At 44.7% G+C, this 16464-nt stretch overlaps 1 protein-coding gene across 3 annotated transcripts in view; it reads right to left on the reverse strand.

The window, feature by feature from the left end:
- Positions 1-3455: 3455 nt before the first annotated feature.
- Positions 3456-16464, reverse strand: part of LOC113981194 (E3 ubiquitin-protein ligase KCMF1) — a 51519-nt gene continuing 38510 nt past the window's right edge. For all 3 annotated transcript variants that reach the window (XM_027708457.1, XM_027708455.1, XM_027708456.1), the window contains 3 exons: positions 8698-8872; positions 6535-6817; positions 3456-5598 (listed from right to left, as the gene is read on the reverse strand). In XM_027708457.1, the coding sequence (XP_027564258.1) occupies positions 5337-5598; positions 6535-6817; positions 8698-8872 (720 nt within the window). In that variant the 3' untranslated portion in view covers positions 3456-5336. The remainder of the gene's footprint in view (positions 5599-6534; positions 6818-8697; positions 8873-16464) is intronic.

Consider the following 16464-nt stretch of genomic DNA (forward strand, 5'->3'; position numbering starts at 1 on the left):
CCTCCTGCCTCTGACCACCATTCCCTCTGCCTGTCCTGTTGTTTCTCACAGTCAACTTCTCCTAACTTTTCCTATACTTTTCCCTTCCCAGCTCTCTCACCCCCCAGTGTGCCGAGACCCACATCAGCATCCCTTGTTCTGGCCTCCCCTCCCCATCAACTCCCACAAGGCCAGCACTGCCTCCCTTATGCTCCACATGGTACAGGGGGGAACTGAGGCCCACTCACCTTCACCCTACCCCTCCACCGTTGCTGGCCCAGCAGGGAGGATGCAGCAGTGCATGTCGTCTTCCAAATGGTACCTCTCCTACACACCCCACAGCTGCAGGGCCCTGCTTTTACCACTGCATCCTAAGTGTGCTTATCCTTGTACTGTGTTGGGTATTGCAGGAGGCAAAGGCCACTGCTGTTGTAAAGGTTGTGTGGTGGAAGCACGCTCCAGAAGCTGCGTGGTTCCCCCCACCGTTCTCCTTTTCCATTTTTATCCATTAATAACTTCTGAACACCTGTGCTGTACGTGTAAGTACCTGCAAATAAATCTTTGTGCAGAGGCCAGGACGTTTGTACGCGCTGTGTTTGGAAGGCAGGAGCCAGCAGCATGCTTGGAGGAAGGGCTGTGCGAGGCTGGCTGCAAGGACTGCAGGGCTGCCAAGGAGGGAGGGTGTGGTCACTCTGCCTCCAGCACAGGACGCAGCACTGCAGAGGGGGGTTCCACCAGTGCTGGGCATCCATATCTCGCTCCTGTTCCTGAGGAGCTGAAATGGAACAACAGCTTCAAAACAGCAAAGTGTCCTTTTGGCAAAGCGGGCAGACCAGAAGTAAAGGTCAGCTATGTCAGGGAAAAGATTCAGTGATGTAACTGGAAAACTCTTCAAATACTGAATGTACCCACTGCTTTCCTGGTTTAGGTCTTCTGAGAGCCCCAGGAGCCAGTGGTGCCTCTCTGCCTCCCGGGCCTTCTGACTGGTGGCATGGAATTGCCTTTACTCCCTCACAACAGGCACATGTCTCAAACCTGCAGGTGTGCACACATCTGGATGTTTGGTTTCTGTGCCAAGCTATGCTGTCCACAAGCTAACAGGGAGCACAACTCCATGCCAAGGGAGGTCTTGCAAACCCACCCTGAGCTAAGGGCAGAGAATGGAACCTCCCAGCTTCCCTGAACACAACCAGCCCCCCCACCCTCTCAGAGTCCCAGGAAAGTGATGAAGGCAGTCACCACAACCCCAAGTAAAACGTGAGGTGGATGCAAGCTAAAATGCATTTTCACTATTTATCACACATGTGATGTCTTTCTTTGGCTTTGACCCAAACAGAAAAAAAAAAACCACCAGACCTCTGATTAAAACAGATCACAAGATATAAAAATGGACCATAGCAGCTTTTCAGACTTGTTCCCACCTTCAACACCCTTGTTCCAATCCCTTCAACTGTTATGAAGTACTGGAATGACTGTATGTCCTTCTGTCTGCCCCAGAAAAGGCTCTTTTGCAGTCCTGACCAGCCGGAGGCTGCACTGCAGCCAGAGGCTGCTGGTGTCCCACCAGCAGCTGGGGGTGCCCTGGGGGTGCCTCTGCCCACTCAGTGCACAGGCACAACTCCGGGCCCAGTATCCCCCCTGTGAGCAGCTTGGGACCCGCCCATGGTACTGCACATCCTGCCCACGGGCAGTCAGGCTCCCCTTGGCTTGTCAGAAACACTGCCTGTTCCCAGGAATTTCTGCTGCCTAACAAACTGTTTTCTAGCTGTTTTCTAGCTAATAGCCTGGGAAACCCATTTTTGTCTGAATCACAGCAGAGTGAAACAATACTATTGTTACTGGACTTTTGAGGAAAATTATTGACCTGGATTGAGGCCAGGATGGAAACTGATGGATGACTCAAGCCAAGCATCTCGCAACCCTATGAACAGGGATCCCAAACGAAGCCCTTTGAACTCTCCTGGGCCACAGTGGCTGTGCCAGCACCTCTCTTGGAGCAGGATGCCTCTCGGAGCTCATCAACCCACAGGTCTGAGAGCTCAGAGACCATCACTGAAAACTGACAACGGGGCCTGGGCTGGTACCCCCTGCTCAAGGCTCAACCCTTTGCCCACTGAGAAATGCAAAGGCATCCAACGGTATTTCACTGAACTCAGGGGAATTTTTAAGAGGTACCTTTATACACACACACACGTGCAGACACACACGTCTGCGTCTGTGTGTGTGTGAATCCATTTCAGTGCCCTACAGCAAGTGTAGCACCAACGTTGTCATCTTAGAGTCATAATTAGGCTGTTCTTTTGCTTGTAGTAAATCCTATTGAATCATTCTGCGAGTGTTAAATTACTCAGTGACTAAGGGCTGCCAAATCCTTTAGGCGTAAACCACCGAGCAATTCCAAGGCTACGTCTGGCAAGGGGGCCCACTCTGAACCTCCTGACTCCATGGGAGTCCATTCTCCATCCTTACCCTTTTGCATCCCCAGTCTCTGTGTACATCGTCCCAGACTGACTCCAATCAAATTCTCCTTTGTGTTTCTATGTAGTAACAGAGCGAACATGGCCACAGAACTATTTTGTATCAAAATTGCTTTTGCTGGTACCTTTGCCAGTGATTATTTAAGTGACCTTAACCACCCCTTCACAATACAGGTTTCACTGCACTCCAAGAACTGTGCAAATGCCAAGTACTAAGGCTCCCGTTTCTGGAAGGGTGGTGTCCATGTTGTGTACTGGGAAGTGGTTTTGGGGGTTGTTTTTTCTGCCCCCTCACATGGAAGAATAACCAACCCTCTACAGGAATCTGCTGCAAAGCTGCTGCTGGCTGTTTTCACTGTAGCCCAAAGCACCCTGAAAATGTATGTTGTGGAAATACCCCACAAATACTAGCCTGACAAAGCTTACTCTGAGAAGGAAAAACACTTCCCTGCAAATAGGAATTGGCAGACTACTCAAATAAATACCTTCCCAGTAGCCATTTCGTATTATTTTTAAACCTAAAAAACACTCAAAACCTCCACCCCCAAACAACTGAAGATTTGTACGAGTTGATGTGATGCTCAAGGATACCTTTAAACCCAAGTCAGCACACATTCAGTCTCTAAGTAAGCATGGATAGAACTGGTTTGCCTCCCCTTCAAAGCAAGCAGAGTGGAGTTTGGAAGTCATGCAATCCAAGTATCCTCTGGAGACCAGCCATACACCAATACAAAATAACACCACACTGAGAAGAGCCTCTTTTAAATGCATCTTGGTCTATGCAATCTTGAATTCACCTACCTGTGAAGAGTTTAGGATTACGTACTTCATCACTGGCCAAAGCATCTGGTTTCAAAACATGTTTATGTAAATCACTCAGAATGTCTACATGAATTGATTTTGTGTCGGAATATACAGCTGGAATTAAAAACAGCTGCAGAAATTTCTGCAACAGAACTGTCTGCATGATACATCAAAACCAAAGAAAATCAACTGAACAACAGTCTTGAAAATGCTTTATTGAACCGTCTGTCTTATTGTAATGTGCAGAAGATGTGTTTGAAAAACTACAGCTTGAAAAATTTTTGAAAATCCTCAACAATCAATCAATAAAAAAGTCCCTACTGGGGGTAACTCTCAGGATAACCAGAGGCCGCATGTAAAGTTTCCCTTGGAACATTTTCTGTTGCAGAGACTAAAAAAAAAAACCAAAAAAACAACAAAGCTAGTGCTGCTCTACATGGAAACAATCAAGATTTGATGATTTAAAAAAAAAAAAGGAGGGAACTTAAAGTTCAGTCTATGGGGTTGTTTCTTTTGCTGCTGTTATTTTGGATTAGCATACATGTCACAGTTTTGCTGAGAACACCACATGGTGTCCAAGTCTGTACGTTTACTCTACAATGCTGCTGAGAAGGGAGGATACAGAGAAAGAGAGAGGGGGTGAGGTGAGAGATCCGGAAAGACACCATTATGATATAAGCCTAGTTTAAATTTTCATCAGAAGCTGTGTGCACTTTTGTTTTTATAATCTAACTTTACATTCAAAAAACCCCACACAACCAAAAAAAAAAAAAAGAAAGAAAGAAAGAAAAAATCAAAACCAAACATACCCCTGTCCTTGCCTTGGGGCTATTATAAATTTCTATGCACAAGAACACCATACTCTTTTTTTTTTTTTCAAACCAGTAGGGTTAACAGTATAGGCATGTAGGTGGCATGATTCAACTAAAAGGCTTTGTCAACTTTTTTATACCAGAGAAAATAACCAAAAGAAACAATAAATAAAAGGTGCTAAAGTTAGCATTAGGAATTCCATTGTAATATACTGACAGTCTGGGAATCCAAATCCTCTAGCTTTCCTGATACTGTCAAGTCTCTGCAAACTATGAAGCAAATACATAAATAACTCAATATGATTGAGGCTGTGAAAGGCTTTTTAAAACTAAGACAATATGATCCAGGTTAACTTTTTTTTTTTTTAAGAAACACAGTGAATATATGAATTGTCTACACCTGAATAAAACATATTTAACAATTAAAAAATTTTAACAACCACAACAAAGAAAAGCTTTAAACAAAAGTGAACGTCATTTGATTTCAGGGCACACAAAAGCCCCTTGCAGTAGCTTCCAGCAGTGGCCTTACTGTTGTGTCTCCTATAGATGCATAAAATGAAGATTAACTCCACACATTGAGGTGACGGCTGACAGGGCAACATAATGATCACATACAGCAAAATGCCACACCCCGGTCACGACAATGTATCCCACTGCAGAGTTTCCATCCTGTGCAGGAACAGCACATGAAGATGTCATTCTGTCACATATTATTCAAAAGCTACTTTGTGGCCACAAAACTGCTACTCAGCACTAACCTTCTCCTCAGGTAACCTTTGAATAATGGGAAAGCTTTGTGTTTTTTATAGTTTTACTCCTTGTATTTAAATTTTTAAATGACAAGGTCACTAAAACTCATGCACGCTGCAAAAAACGTCATGCAGTAGTTAAGGTAAACCATCCAAGCAGTTTTTATTCATTAATATTCATAAATACACACAGCAGCTTCATTAGAGATTTTTCATTTTTTTTTCCTCTTCAGTTTGAATGTGGAGTATTAGGAGAGCCTTTTGCATGTCAAGGTACAGGACACAGAGCTTTCTGCTCTGCACTGCAACCTACATTTACCTGCTAGAAGTAAAAATTAGTTAAGTGGAAATGATTATCATATATATCTTTTCTCTCTTTCTTTTGAATGTACACAATGTAACAAGAGTGACAGACCTGAAATTACAATCACCAAAACAAACCCAAGATAGTTGTTGTCCACTTTCATTGGCAAATACAGCACAGAGGACATTGTCTGCAAAGTGGGATGTCATCAAAGAGGAGGTGGAGGAGGCTCGTTTCCTTTATTACTCTCTTTTAAATTTAGGTTTTCTAAAGCAACATCTAGAGGCATAATATCTACACAGCCCATAGCACCAAAATCTGCAATCTCCCCCCGCTCATCCTCATCTGAGGAGGAACTTTCTTCCTGCATCAAAGTGGACAGTAGAAGCTCCTGAACAAACAGGCTGCAGTCTGCCCGTTCACTTTCCATTGACTGACGCTCTGCTTCCGACATCTTCGGATCATTCAACCTGTGCAGCAGCAAGGGAAGAGAAGACAGGCAGTTGCTAAAAGCCCATTTCACCAAAGACACCACCAACAGGCACAGAGATGAGCCCAAGCCTGCCCTTCCACACGTGCGGCACTGGCAACCTCCGGCCCTGCAGTGCAACAGTATGGATTTAACAACCCACCCCTTCCCTGTTCCTGCAATGGCATTCAAAGTGCAGCCTGAAGCTAGAGGAGAACCAAAAACTACTTATGAGGTTTCCTGCTATTCACGAGTCTTTTAGGGAGGGCTGTTTCTCAGACATGCAGTTTAGTGCCTCCTTTGTTTCTACGTCAACTTTTAAGTTTGCATTAGCCATAAAACCCGTTACTGCACAGGTAAAGCCTCTGGATTGCTGAAGCACCATACAACGTTCATTCCACCACTTCTCCTAGGGTACAGTGCATGTCCTGATAGGGGCAAGGAAACTGCTCACTCCAACTCTGAAAGTCACAATCCATGACACTTGCAGGTGCCTTGATTAAGGTTCTCAAATGAGTTTCTGATTGAAAGATGTCACATGGTATTATTTTGGACTTAGATAAAAATCCCTTTGACTCAAATTCAGGCTTCTTGGCACAGGAGCTGTAAAAATTCCCACACTCTTTCACAATACCAAACAAACAAAAATATGCTTGCAGAGGGCATGGCAAGGGATATGCGGAAAACACCTTTATTTCAGGTCAATAGTCAATATTTTGAAAGAACTGGAATGCCATAGGAGGTGAATCCTCTTTAAAATAACCCTGGGATTTAAGTATAATTTCTAAACCAGGTAAGTATGCTGTTAGCTAACACCACCCTAAGCATGTGCCTAACTCCAAACACCTAAGTTTCACTGAGCTCTGTGTCTCCACCAGAACTAAGGTAAACAGAGATTCTAAGAGGCAAACACAGGTAAACACACTGAACAAGTTACCTTGTAAGAAGGAACTGGGAATTCTGGATAGTCTGCTGACTGTTTTCTGTGTTAGATGTGTTGGTTGTTGTTGTAGATTGTGTCATAGTGGTGTTGACATTGATCGTGTTGGTGCGCCTGGTTGCATTGCGTGCAGTCTCCAGTTGTTGCCTTGCTGCCTGTGCATGTTGTCGTTCCAACTGCAGTTGCATCTGCAGCTGCTGTAACTGAGAAGCAGAAGGGCCAGAGGAGTTGAGCTGTCCTCCTGCAGAACGCCTCACACCTGATAGCTGAGATAAAAGCTCTGCCAGAGAAGAGAAAGCTACTATGATGGAAGATCTTAAATGAGCATCACACAACAGAATGAATACACCCTGAATTTCAGTGCATCGGTTCCTTCTTTTTTCAATCACCAACATCAAAGAACAAACAATACTCAAGAGAGCCCATGAAATTCTTTTTTAAAAAGAAAACCACTTTTTTTTTAAAAAAGTCTGAGCATTTAATGACTCCAAGGGTGAGGAAAATTAAGAGTCAATCTACAGGTATTGTCTGGCAAATTATGTCCTCTGCAGCAATTCTCTGAGACTTCAAGTCAAAATAACAAATGACCCAGAAACTTGTTCATTTTCACTTTGGTTGATTTTTTTTCTTTTCAACAATTGCTCCCTGAAAGCACAAGCTTCCTGATTGCCCCAGAGGGAAGCTGTGCTGCAGCCCAGAGAAAAACTGTACCATTGTTTCAAATTTTTAATTAAAAACGTTTAGATAAGAAAACATATTGAATCATTGCTTCACATCAAAAGCATTCTGCAGGAATTTTTATTTCTGCTGGAATCACAGAGAAGGTCTAGCAATTAAAAAACCCCCCTGTTCTTAAGTCTTCCAAATCAGAAGGATGGAATATAAGTTTCATCCACAAGGAATTTTTTTAAATAAGTACTAGCAGCAAATTACTGCTCAGTGCATTACTGCAGAATCTCTTCTACATCCTGTGTAGAAGGTACTTCTTATGTCAGCCAATTGCTGCAGTTGATGCAAGAGCAGAGGAAGCAGAAGACAATCCTGCTCCTGCCCCTCTCTTCCACATCACAAAATTACTATGGAGGTCATGACAATTTTTGCTTTCATTGCATTAACAAAATGTAATCATTCTAAAGCAAGCTTTCTTTGAGGGAATAAAGCAAAATACAAACTCAGGGTGGTCATTTTCACCAACAGTGATAGCAACAGCAAGATTACGTAACTTTTAATTACTACAGAATGCCACAGGGAGGGAAAAAATTTGTAAAAAAAAAAAGTCACTGATGCCATAAACTTCATTTAAACAGGAAAATTACTGTGCCTCATCAAGACAACTAGCTGCTACTTCCCTCTGAAGCAATCACAGCCAGATAGCAGGAAGCTCCAGTTTAAGCATTATGTCTCCTTGGCATCTAAAACAAAGGTGTATTTGCAGCAGGCATTCTGGGTTTTCCCTGAGTCTTACAGTGGCATGGTCAAAGACCACCACATGAAAATGTTTAGATTTCCCCTCAGGCAAAGCTATATGTGTTTTCAGAATTGTCTCTATTTCCTATTTTTAATTTCTTGTAAAAAACCCAGTTTTTTCGAATCAAAGCTAAACACAGGCCAAACAAGTTATTCCTGGGAATCCTGGTGTTGAAAATAAGACACTCTTCCCCTCCTCACCATTTTTCTAACCTTGACAAAAACAGACCTCAAATACTTGCAACAGTAAGTTTATAAAAGAATTTAGAAGTACATCTTAAAATAAAGTCTGTAATATTAAATATGAAATAAAAGCCTGGCACTTGAACAGCAGCCTGGAGGCAAACTGAACCAATTTTAAATGTCCATTAATATCAAACTGAGCTAATTTCATCTTCTTTGAGACAGATGCTCTCCTCCATAAACACCTTTACCACGTGGCAATTTAAAATGACACATGTTAAATTAGGTGATGGAAGCTGGACACAAGCACCTACACAAATACTCAGTGCCAGTGCATGGGTTTGGGAATAAGCCTTACACTGCCTGGAATTCAAAGCACAAGCTACAAGCACTCTGCTCACTGGGGGACCCATCTACACGAGCAGCTTCGCAGCAACAGAAAGCAGGGAACCTTGAGTTTCACCTGAGAGGAGGGCATCAGGGTGTAAAATCTGTGGTTATGGCTCTTACCAGCTATAGGATCCATGGCTTCTCTATTGCTTGGAGAATAGGAACTCTGAGAAGATGAAAGCCCACCAGGGGAACTGGTAGTAAAGTGCATGTTTGATCTACGTGCACGGGGGCCTCCCAAACCCCGGCCCGGGTGGAACATCCTACGTACATGCCGAACGCCACTGGATTCATCGTAGCCAAGAGGTTAAGAAAACACAACTGTTTGGCATTGAGTGCTAAATGACCAGGACATCTGATGGGTGAAATGTTCAGATGCACAATGCTCTTCACTCATAAAGTAATGATTCAACTTCTCAAGCACACTGAAGCTGTGGTGCAAGTCAGACTTACTGATCTGTGAATTTTTTTATTTTTTTTTTGGATCAAAATTTTCTAATCAGTAATATGAAAACCAAAAAAAAAAAAAGTATGTTCAGTCAAGCTTCCTACTGAGACATAAGGATTTCGTTCTCCCTCCCCAATTCTTATGTTAAGTATTTAAAAATATTTAAAAAGTTTATTGCCACTCCTATCAGAAGTACATAATAATTACTGTATTCCTTTTCATTTCTGTAATTCATGCTTTTATCCAAGAAATTTCACCACTTCAGTCCTCAGGAAAACTGTAGGTTTCTGGAGTATTCAGCACATTCATCACACCCCTTTGTTTCACCTTTTCTTCTTTTAGCCGAAGAAATACCACTAATTCCAGTTATGACAATGATGCTTCTCATTTTCCCATTTCCCCCCACTTCTCCCTATCAGATGCTTATATTTCCTGTCAAACCTTTTACAGGTTCTCTCATATGAATTTTGATGCAATCAACAAATTATTTAAAGATTATTTTTGTCATAAAGTTGTCAACATGCATTTCTCCAAGGTAGTCCAGATAAGGCTTCCTTTTAAAAATCACTAGTATAATTCACTGGTGAAAAATAAAATAACACAGACTTTAATACTTTTAACTGTTACTAGACTTTTAGCTTAGGTGCTCCATCTCCCATGCTTTTTATTTTTGTAATAGGATGCTTACCACTCATGTGGTATCTACTACAGTAAGGGCAGTGTACCATGTACTTCTCATAAATCACAGTTATGATGCAGAATCTCCCGATGTCATAGAGGTCAAGAACTTAAGACTGAAAGAAATTACTACACTCCTCATGGAAAGAGAGAGCTTCTGGCTATTACAAAAAGACACAAATATATCACACAACACCTACAGGATGGACAAGGGATCAGACCCAGCCAGGTTTAGGAGGGGCAGGTCCTGTCTGACCAACCTGATCTCCCTTTTATGATCAGGTGATCCACCTGGTGGATGAGGGGAAGGCTGTGGATGTGTCTACTTGGACTTCAGCAAGGCCTTTGACATCGTCTCCCACAGCATAACTCCTGGAAAAGCTGCAGCCACGGCTTGGACAGGGGCACTCTGTGCTGGGTTAGGGACTGGCTGGAGGGCCAGGCCCAGAGAGTGGTGGGGAATGGTGCTGCATCCAGTTAGGATCCGGTCACTAGTGGTGTCCCCCAGGGATCAGTGTTGGGCCCAGTTCTGTTTAATATCTTTATTGATGATTTAGATGAGGGGATTGAGTCCACCATTAGCAAATTTGCAGATGACACAAAGTTGGGGGGGCGTGTTGATCAGCTGGAAGGCAGGAGGGCTCTGCAGAGGGACCTGGACAGGCTGGAGAGTTGGGCTGATTCCAACAGGATGAGGTTCAACAAGGCCAAGTGCCGGGTCCTGCACTTTGGCCACAACAACCCCCCGCAGTGCTACAGGCTGGGGACAGAGTGGCTGGAGAGCAGCCAGGCAGGAAGGGAGCTGGGAGTTTGGATTGACAGGAAGCTGAACATGAGCCAGAGTGTGCCCAAGTGGCCAAGAAGGCCAATGGATCCTGGCCTGGATCAGGAACAGTGTGGCAGCAGGAGCAGGGAAGTGATTCTTGCCCTGGACTCAGCACTGGTGAGGCCACACCTCAAGTGCTGTGTCCAGCTCTGGGCCCCTCAGTTCAGGAAGGACATTGAGGGGCTGGAGCAGGTCCAGAGAAGAGCAATGAGGCTGGTGAAGGGACTTGAACACAAGTCCTGTGAGGAGAGGCTGAGGGAGCTGGGGTTGTTTAGCCTGGAGAAGAAGAGGCTCAGGGGAGACCTCATCCCTCTCTACAACTCCCTGACAGGAGGCTGTAGCCAGGTGGGGGTTGGTCTCTTCTCCTAGGCAACCAGCAGTTGAAGCCTTCTATATTTGAAAGGATTATTTTTTATAGCTCAAACATGCCCTAATTAAAAGTCATCTGGTGGTATCTCTGATTCGAGGGGGGAGAAGATGCTGCAGAAGCCTGAATTCTAATCAAATAACTTGTGCATTTCAGCAGGAAATTAATTTCACTCTGTAGCTTGAAAATTTAAATCTCCTGGCCTACAGAGCTGTTAAGCCAATGTTGGAAGCCCACAGTTTAACCTTTGGTATAGTGCTACATTAGGGATGTAAATCTTGTGAGAAAAAGACTCATCAGGCACTTAATTGTAATAGGTTGTAATAGTTGTAATAGGTGACTCCCTTCTAAAGGGAACACAGAGGGAATGCAGACCAGACCAAACTCACAGGGAAGTCTGCTGTCTCCCAGGGGCTCAGGTAAGGGACATTACTGGAAAACTCTCCAGTCTAATAAGGCCCTCTGATTACTGTCCATTATTGGTTGTTCAAACTGGCAGTAATAAAATTACAAAGAAAAACCTGAGGGCAATCAAAAGAGACTTCAGGGCCCTGGGACAGGGTAGAGGATCAAGAGCACAGGTAGTGATTTCCTCGATCCTTCCGGTAACAAGGAATAACACTGATAGGAATAGGTCAACGAGTGGCTCCGAGGTTGGTGTAATTGGAAAAATTTTGGGTTTGTTGACCATGGGATGATCTACTCAACACCTGGTCTACTGACACCTGATGGGATGCACCTCCCTCAGAAAGAAAAAAAGAGTTCTAGTGCAGGAGCTGGTGGGGCTTGCAGGCAGACCTTTAAACTGGCTTGGAAAGGGGAAGGGGAAAATAGAAGGCTCACCAGTGATGAGTGATGGGATGGTGTGCCAAAACTTGAGGACAGCAACACTAATGGGATCCCTCCATCTGCCTCAGGAGGTGTTGGCTACAACATACCACACCTGAAATGTTCCTACACCAATGCACACAGCATGAGGAGCAAACAAGAGGAGCTGGCCCAGTCCCAGAGATTTGGCATCATTGGCATAAGTGAAACCTGGTGGGATGAGATCTGTGACTGAAGTGCCCTGTTGGATGGTTCCAGGCTCTTCAGCAGGGACAGGCAGGGCAGAAGAGGTGGAGGGGTAGCAGTGTGTGTAATAGAAGGGTTAGGAGGTATGGAGCTCACAGCTGGCAATGGCACAGTTGGGATCCTCTGGGTAGGAATCAAGGGGCAAACAAATGATGCAAATGTCACTGTGGGAGTCTGCCATAAACCTCCCAGCCACGATGATGCCACCGAAGAATTATTCTTTGACAGACTAAGGGACTTTATGGAACAGGTCCTAAGGGAGCTGACTTGTAAAGATGCCCTCTTTGATCTGCTGCTTGTCAACAGAGTGGATCTTGTGAGCAAAGTGGAGACTGCTGTCCCCTTGGTCACATCAACCATGAAGTGATTGAGTTTAAAATCTTTGCTCACAGGAGGAAACATGCCAGCAAAACCTCAACTCTGGACATCAGGAGAGCAGACTTCAGGCTGCTCAGGGAATTAGTAAGTAAGGTCCCCTGGGAAAATGTTTTTGCAGGTGCTGGGGTTCATCAGTGCTGGTCACTTTTCAAACATCACCTCCTAAGGGCACAGGAGCAGCAATTCCCAAATGTTGGAAGTCAAGCAGGCAAGGCAGAAGGTTGGCTTGACTGAGCAGGGATCTTGTCTTGGAATAAGGCAAAAGAGGAAAGTCTATGCCCAGTGGAAGCAAGGTCAAGTGACATGGAAAGAATTCAGAGATGCTGCTTTGGTGCCATAGGGAGAAAATTCATATAGCCAAAGCTCCGGGGTTGAAGCTGCCGGAAATGTGGGGGACAATAAAAAGTTTTTTCCAATACATTAATAGCAATATTCATGGCCAGGCTTCACGAACGAAGATTAAGGAAAGCTCTATCCACATTTGTTACAAGCACGCTGGTGGCTAATGAGGCCAATACGAGAAAGGCATGTCCGGTTGCAAAAGGCACAGCAGAAAGACTCCTTAGATGGTGTATTCCGCAGGACACGGTTCTTTCTGCATTGTCTTTTCTCCTCAAGAGTGATCCTGTGTGCTTTCTCAAAAGCATCAGCAGCGTTATAGATGGTGTGTCTCCAGACCTCCCAATTGGAGGCCAGAGTAGACCAGTTATGGTGATCAATATGCCCGAGGCTGAGATGTTGTTTCAGGGAGTCCTTGTATCTTTTCTTCGGGGCTCCTCTCTTGCGGCAGCCAGTGGCAAGTTCACCATAAAGCAGGATCTTAGGGAGGCGGTGGTTGGTCCTTCATCCTTCAGATGCGTCCTGCCCAGTGCAGCTGTGTTCTCAGCAACACGGCCTCAACACTTGTGACTGCTGCTTGTTCTAGACAGGTGTATTGGTCACATAATCTGACCAGTGGATGTTTAGGATTGTGCAGAGGCAGCGTTGATGGAAGCGTTCTAGGAGACGCAGGTGGTGGCGGTAGATGACCCATGATTTGGAACCATATAAAAGAGTAGACAGCACTATGGCTCTGGAAACACTGATCTTGGTACTTTTCTTCAAGTGTTTATTTCGCCAAACTCTTTTATGGGGTTTTGTGAAAGCACTATATGCCTTTGCTAACCTGTTGTCTATCTCCCCGTCAATCTTACCATCCGAGGAGATGAGGCTGCCTAGGGAATTAAACTGCTGGACTGATTTGAGCTCTGATTGGCCGATGGTGATGTGGGGATGATGGAGGACTTCCTGAGGTGCAGGTTGATAGAGAACTTCTGTCTTCTTTAAACTGACTTCCAGCCCAAAGAGCTCAGCAGCATCTGCAGAGCAGGATGTTAAATGCTGCAGAGCTGCTTCTGTGTGGGCGACAAGGGCGGCAGCATCAGCGTAAAGCAGTTCCCGGACAAGATGGTTTAAGGTCTTGGTGTGGGCCTTCAGTCCCCTTAGGCTGAATAGGCTTCCATCAGTACGATATTGAATGTAGATACCGTCCTGATCATCGAGGTCTGCCGTGGCCCTTTGGAGCATCATGCTGAAAAAGACTGTGAATAGGGTAGGACCGAGAACGCAGCCTTGTTTCACACCATTCTTTATTAGAAAGGGCTCAGAAAGTGTGTTACCATATCTGACTTGGCCGTGCTGATCCTCATGGAGTGAGATGATCATTTTAAGGAACTTGGGGGGACAACCTAAATGTTCCAAAATCTGCCACAGACCTTTTCTGTTCACAGTATCGAAAACCTTGGTGAGGTTGGCAAAGGTTACAATTAATGGCAATAGGCAGTACAGAAATATCATTAGCCAGTTACAGGATGAGGATGGTCACCTCACAAGCAGGGACAGAGACAACGCAGAGCTGTTTAAGACATTCTTTGCCTGTGTTCAACACTCATGACAGACCAAGGGGGTCTCAGTGCCCTGAGTGGGAGGACCATGACTGCCAGAATGATCAACTCCCATTCAAACCTGAAATTGTGTGAGATCCATTACTCCAGCTGGATCCTTACAAATCTAAAAAGCCTGATGGGATTCATCCCAGAATCCTCAAAGAGCTGGCGGATGTCATTGTAAAACCTCTCTCAATGATTTTTGAGTGGTCTTGGGAATCTGGAGATCCCAGCTCAATGGAAGCTGGCAAACATCCTGATTTTCAAGGAGGGCAAGAATCAAGACCTCAAAAACTACAGGTTTACCAGAAACTACTGGAAAATTTACCTCAGAAACTGCTAGATTATTCTTGGAGGTACTGAAAAACACTTGAAAGACAATGCTGTCACTGGTCACGGCCAGCACAGCTAGTGGGGCTCCACAGGCCTCCATCTTAGGTGCTCTTCAAGACCTTCATAAATGACTTGGACACAGGACTGGAAGGGATACTAAGCATGTTTGCAAGTGACACAAAAGTGGGAGGCCTGGTAGAGAGACCTTGAAAAATTGGAAGAACTGGGCAATCACCAACCACATGAAGTTCCATGAAGGGAAGTGCCGGATTATGCATCTGAGATGAGGCAGCCCTGGATGTTTGAACAGACTGGGGAATGAGAGGCTGGAAAGCAGTGCCACGGAAAGGGACCTGGGGGTCCTGGTCGACGGCAAGTTGAATGTGAGTCAGCAGTGCCCTGGCAGCCAGGAGGGCCAACCCTGTCCTGGGGGCATCAGGCAAAGCATCGCCAGCCGGTCGAGGGAGGGGATTGTCCCGCTCTGCTGTGACCTGTGGCGGCCTCACCTCCAATACTGTGTGCAGTTTGGGGCACCACATGTAAGAAAGATATGAAGCTGTTAGAGAGTGTCCAAAGGAGGGCAGAGAAGATGGTGAAGGGCCTTGAGGGGAAGCCGTGTGAGAAGCGGCTGAGGGCACTTGGTCTGTTCAGCCAGAGAAGAGTAGGCTGAGGGGAAAGCTCATTGCAGTTACAGCTTCCTTGTGAGGGGAAGAGGAGGGGCAGACACTGATCTCTGCTCTGGGATGACCAATGACAGAATCTGAGGGAATGGCCTGAAGTTGTGTCAGGGGAGGTTTAGGTTGGATATTAGAAAAAGGTTCTTCCCTCAGAGGGTGGTCGGGAACAGGCTCCCCAGGGCAGTGGTCACAGCACCAAGCCTGACAAAGTTCAAGAGGTGTTTGGATGATACTCTCAGGCACATGGTGTGACTCATGGGGATCTCCTGTGCAGGGTCAGGAGTTGGACTCGATGATCCTTGTGCATCCCTTCCAACTCAGCATATTCTGTGATTCTGTGAAAAACTCACAGTTGTTACAAAGAGCAAACTAAACTGCTCAAACTACATCACTCACTGTGCAACATCTCAGAGATGCCCAAAGGCCAGGAAAGATCCAGTGGTCTGGCAGATGCTGTCACATCAGTCTCATCCCCCCTCCTCCAGAAAAGGAGGATAGCATGACTCCTGGCCATTGAGGACCTCAGGGATGCCTGGGACCAAGCTCTCATGGCCACAGCCACCACGTTCAGCACCATGGTGTTCCAGAATGCTGAGAGCTCCACTCTTGTCTACACAGAATGGTGAAGTAAACTTTGTAGTATTTTTTACATTATTTGTTACTCCTTCACAGAGCAAATCAACACCCAAACTCCTTTACACTGATTCAATTATTGTGTAGTATTTAGCATGTGCCTTTAGTCAGTCCTGACCCTAAACCATGTTAATACTAATAAACTGAAATGCAAACACAATTGTAACTAAAATGGAGCCATCTTCTTAAATGCTGTTTCCCTTCTGTTAGCATCATGAACTCTGTTTGGCAGAGCTTGGTTTATTTTTTTACTCCCATATTGCTGGATTATTCTTTTTCCCTTTTTAAAAATCTTTAAACAAAAAGCCACTATCAAAGTTATAATGTAGCCTTTTTGTCTGTTTGTTTAAATGAGACACAAAAGAATAATTCAGAAATTACTTACTGCAGGGATGCTACATAGCCTGCATGTCATTAAGTAAAAGCCCAAAATATATTTCATCAGTTAATTCCAGGGAGGAAGAAGATGTTTTAAAAAAGAAAAATATTCCTAGAACAAGGATAAAAAAATCCCTAACAGTTCCACCTCTTCAGCCATCAAGCACAGA

This window comes from Neopelma chrysocephalum, unplaced genomic scaffold, assembly GCF_003984885.1.
Source record: "Neopelma chrysocephalum unplaced genomic scaffold, ASM398488v2 Primary Assembly neopelma1_96246, whole genome shotgun sequence".
NCBI classification, from domain to species: Eukaryota; Metazoa; Chordata; class Aves; order Passeriformes; family Pipridae; genus Neopelma; species Neopelma chrysocephalum.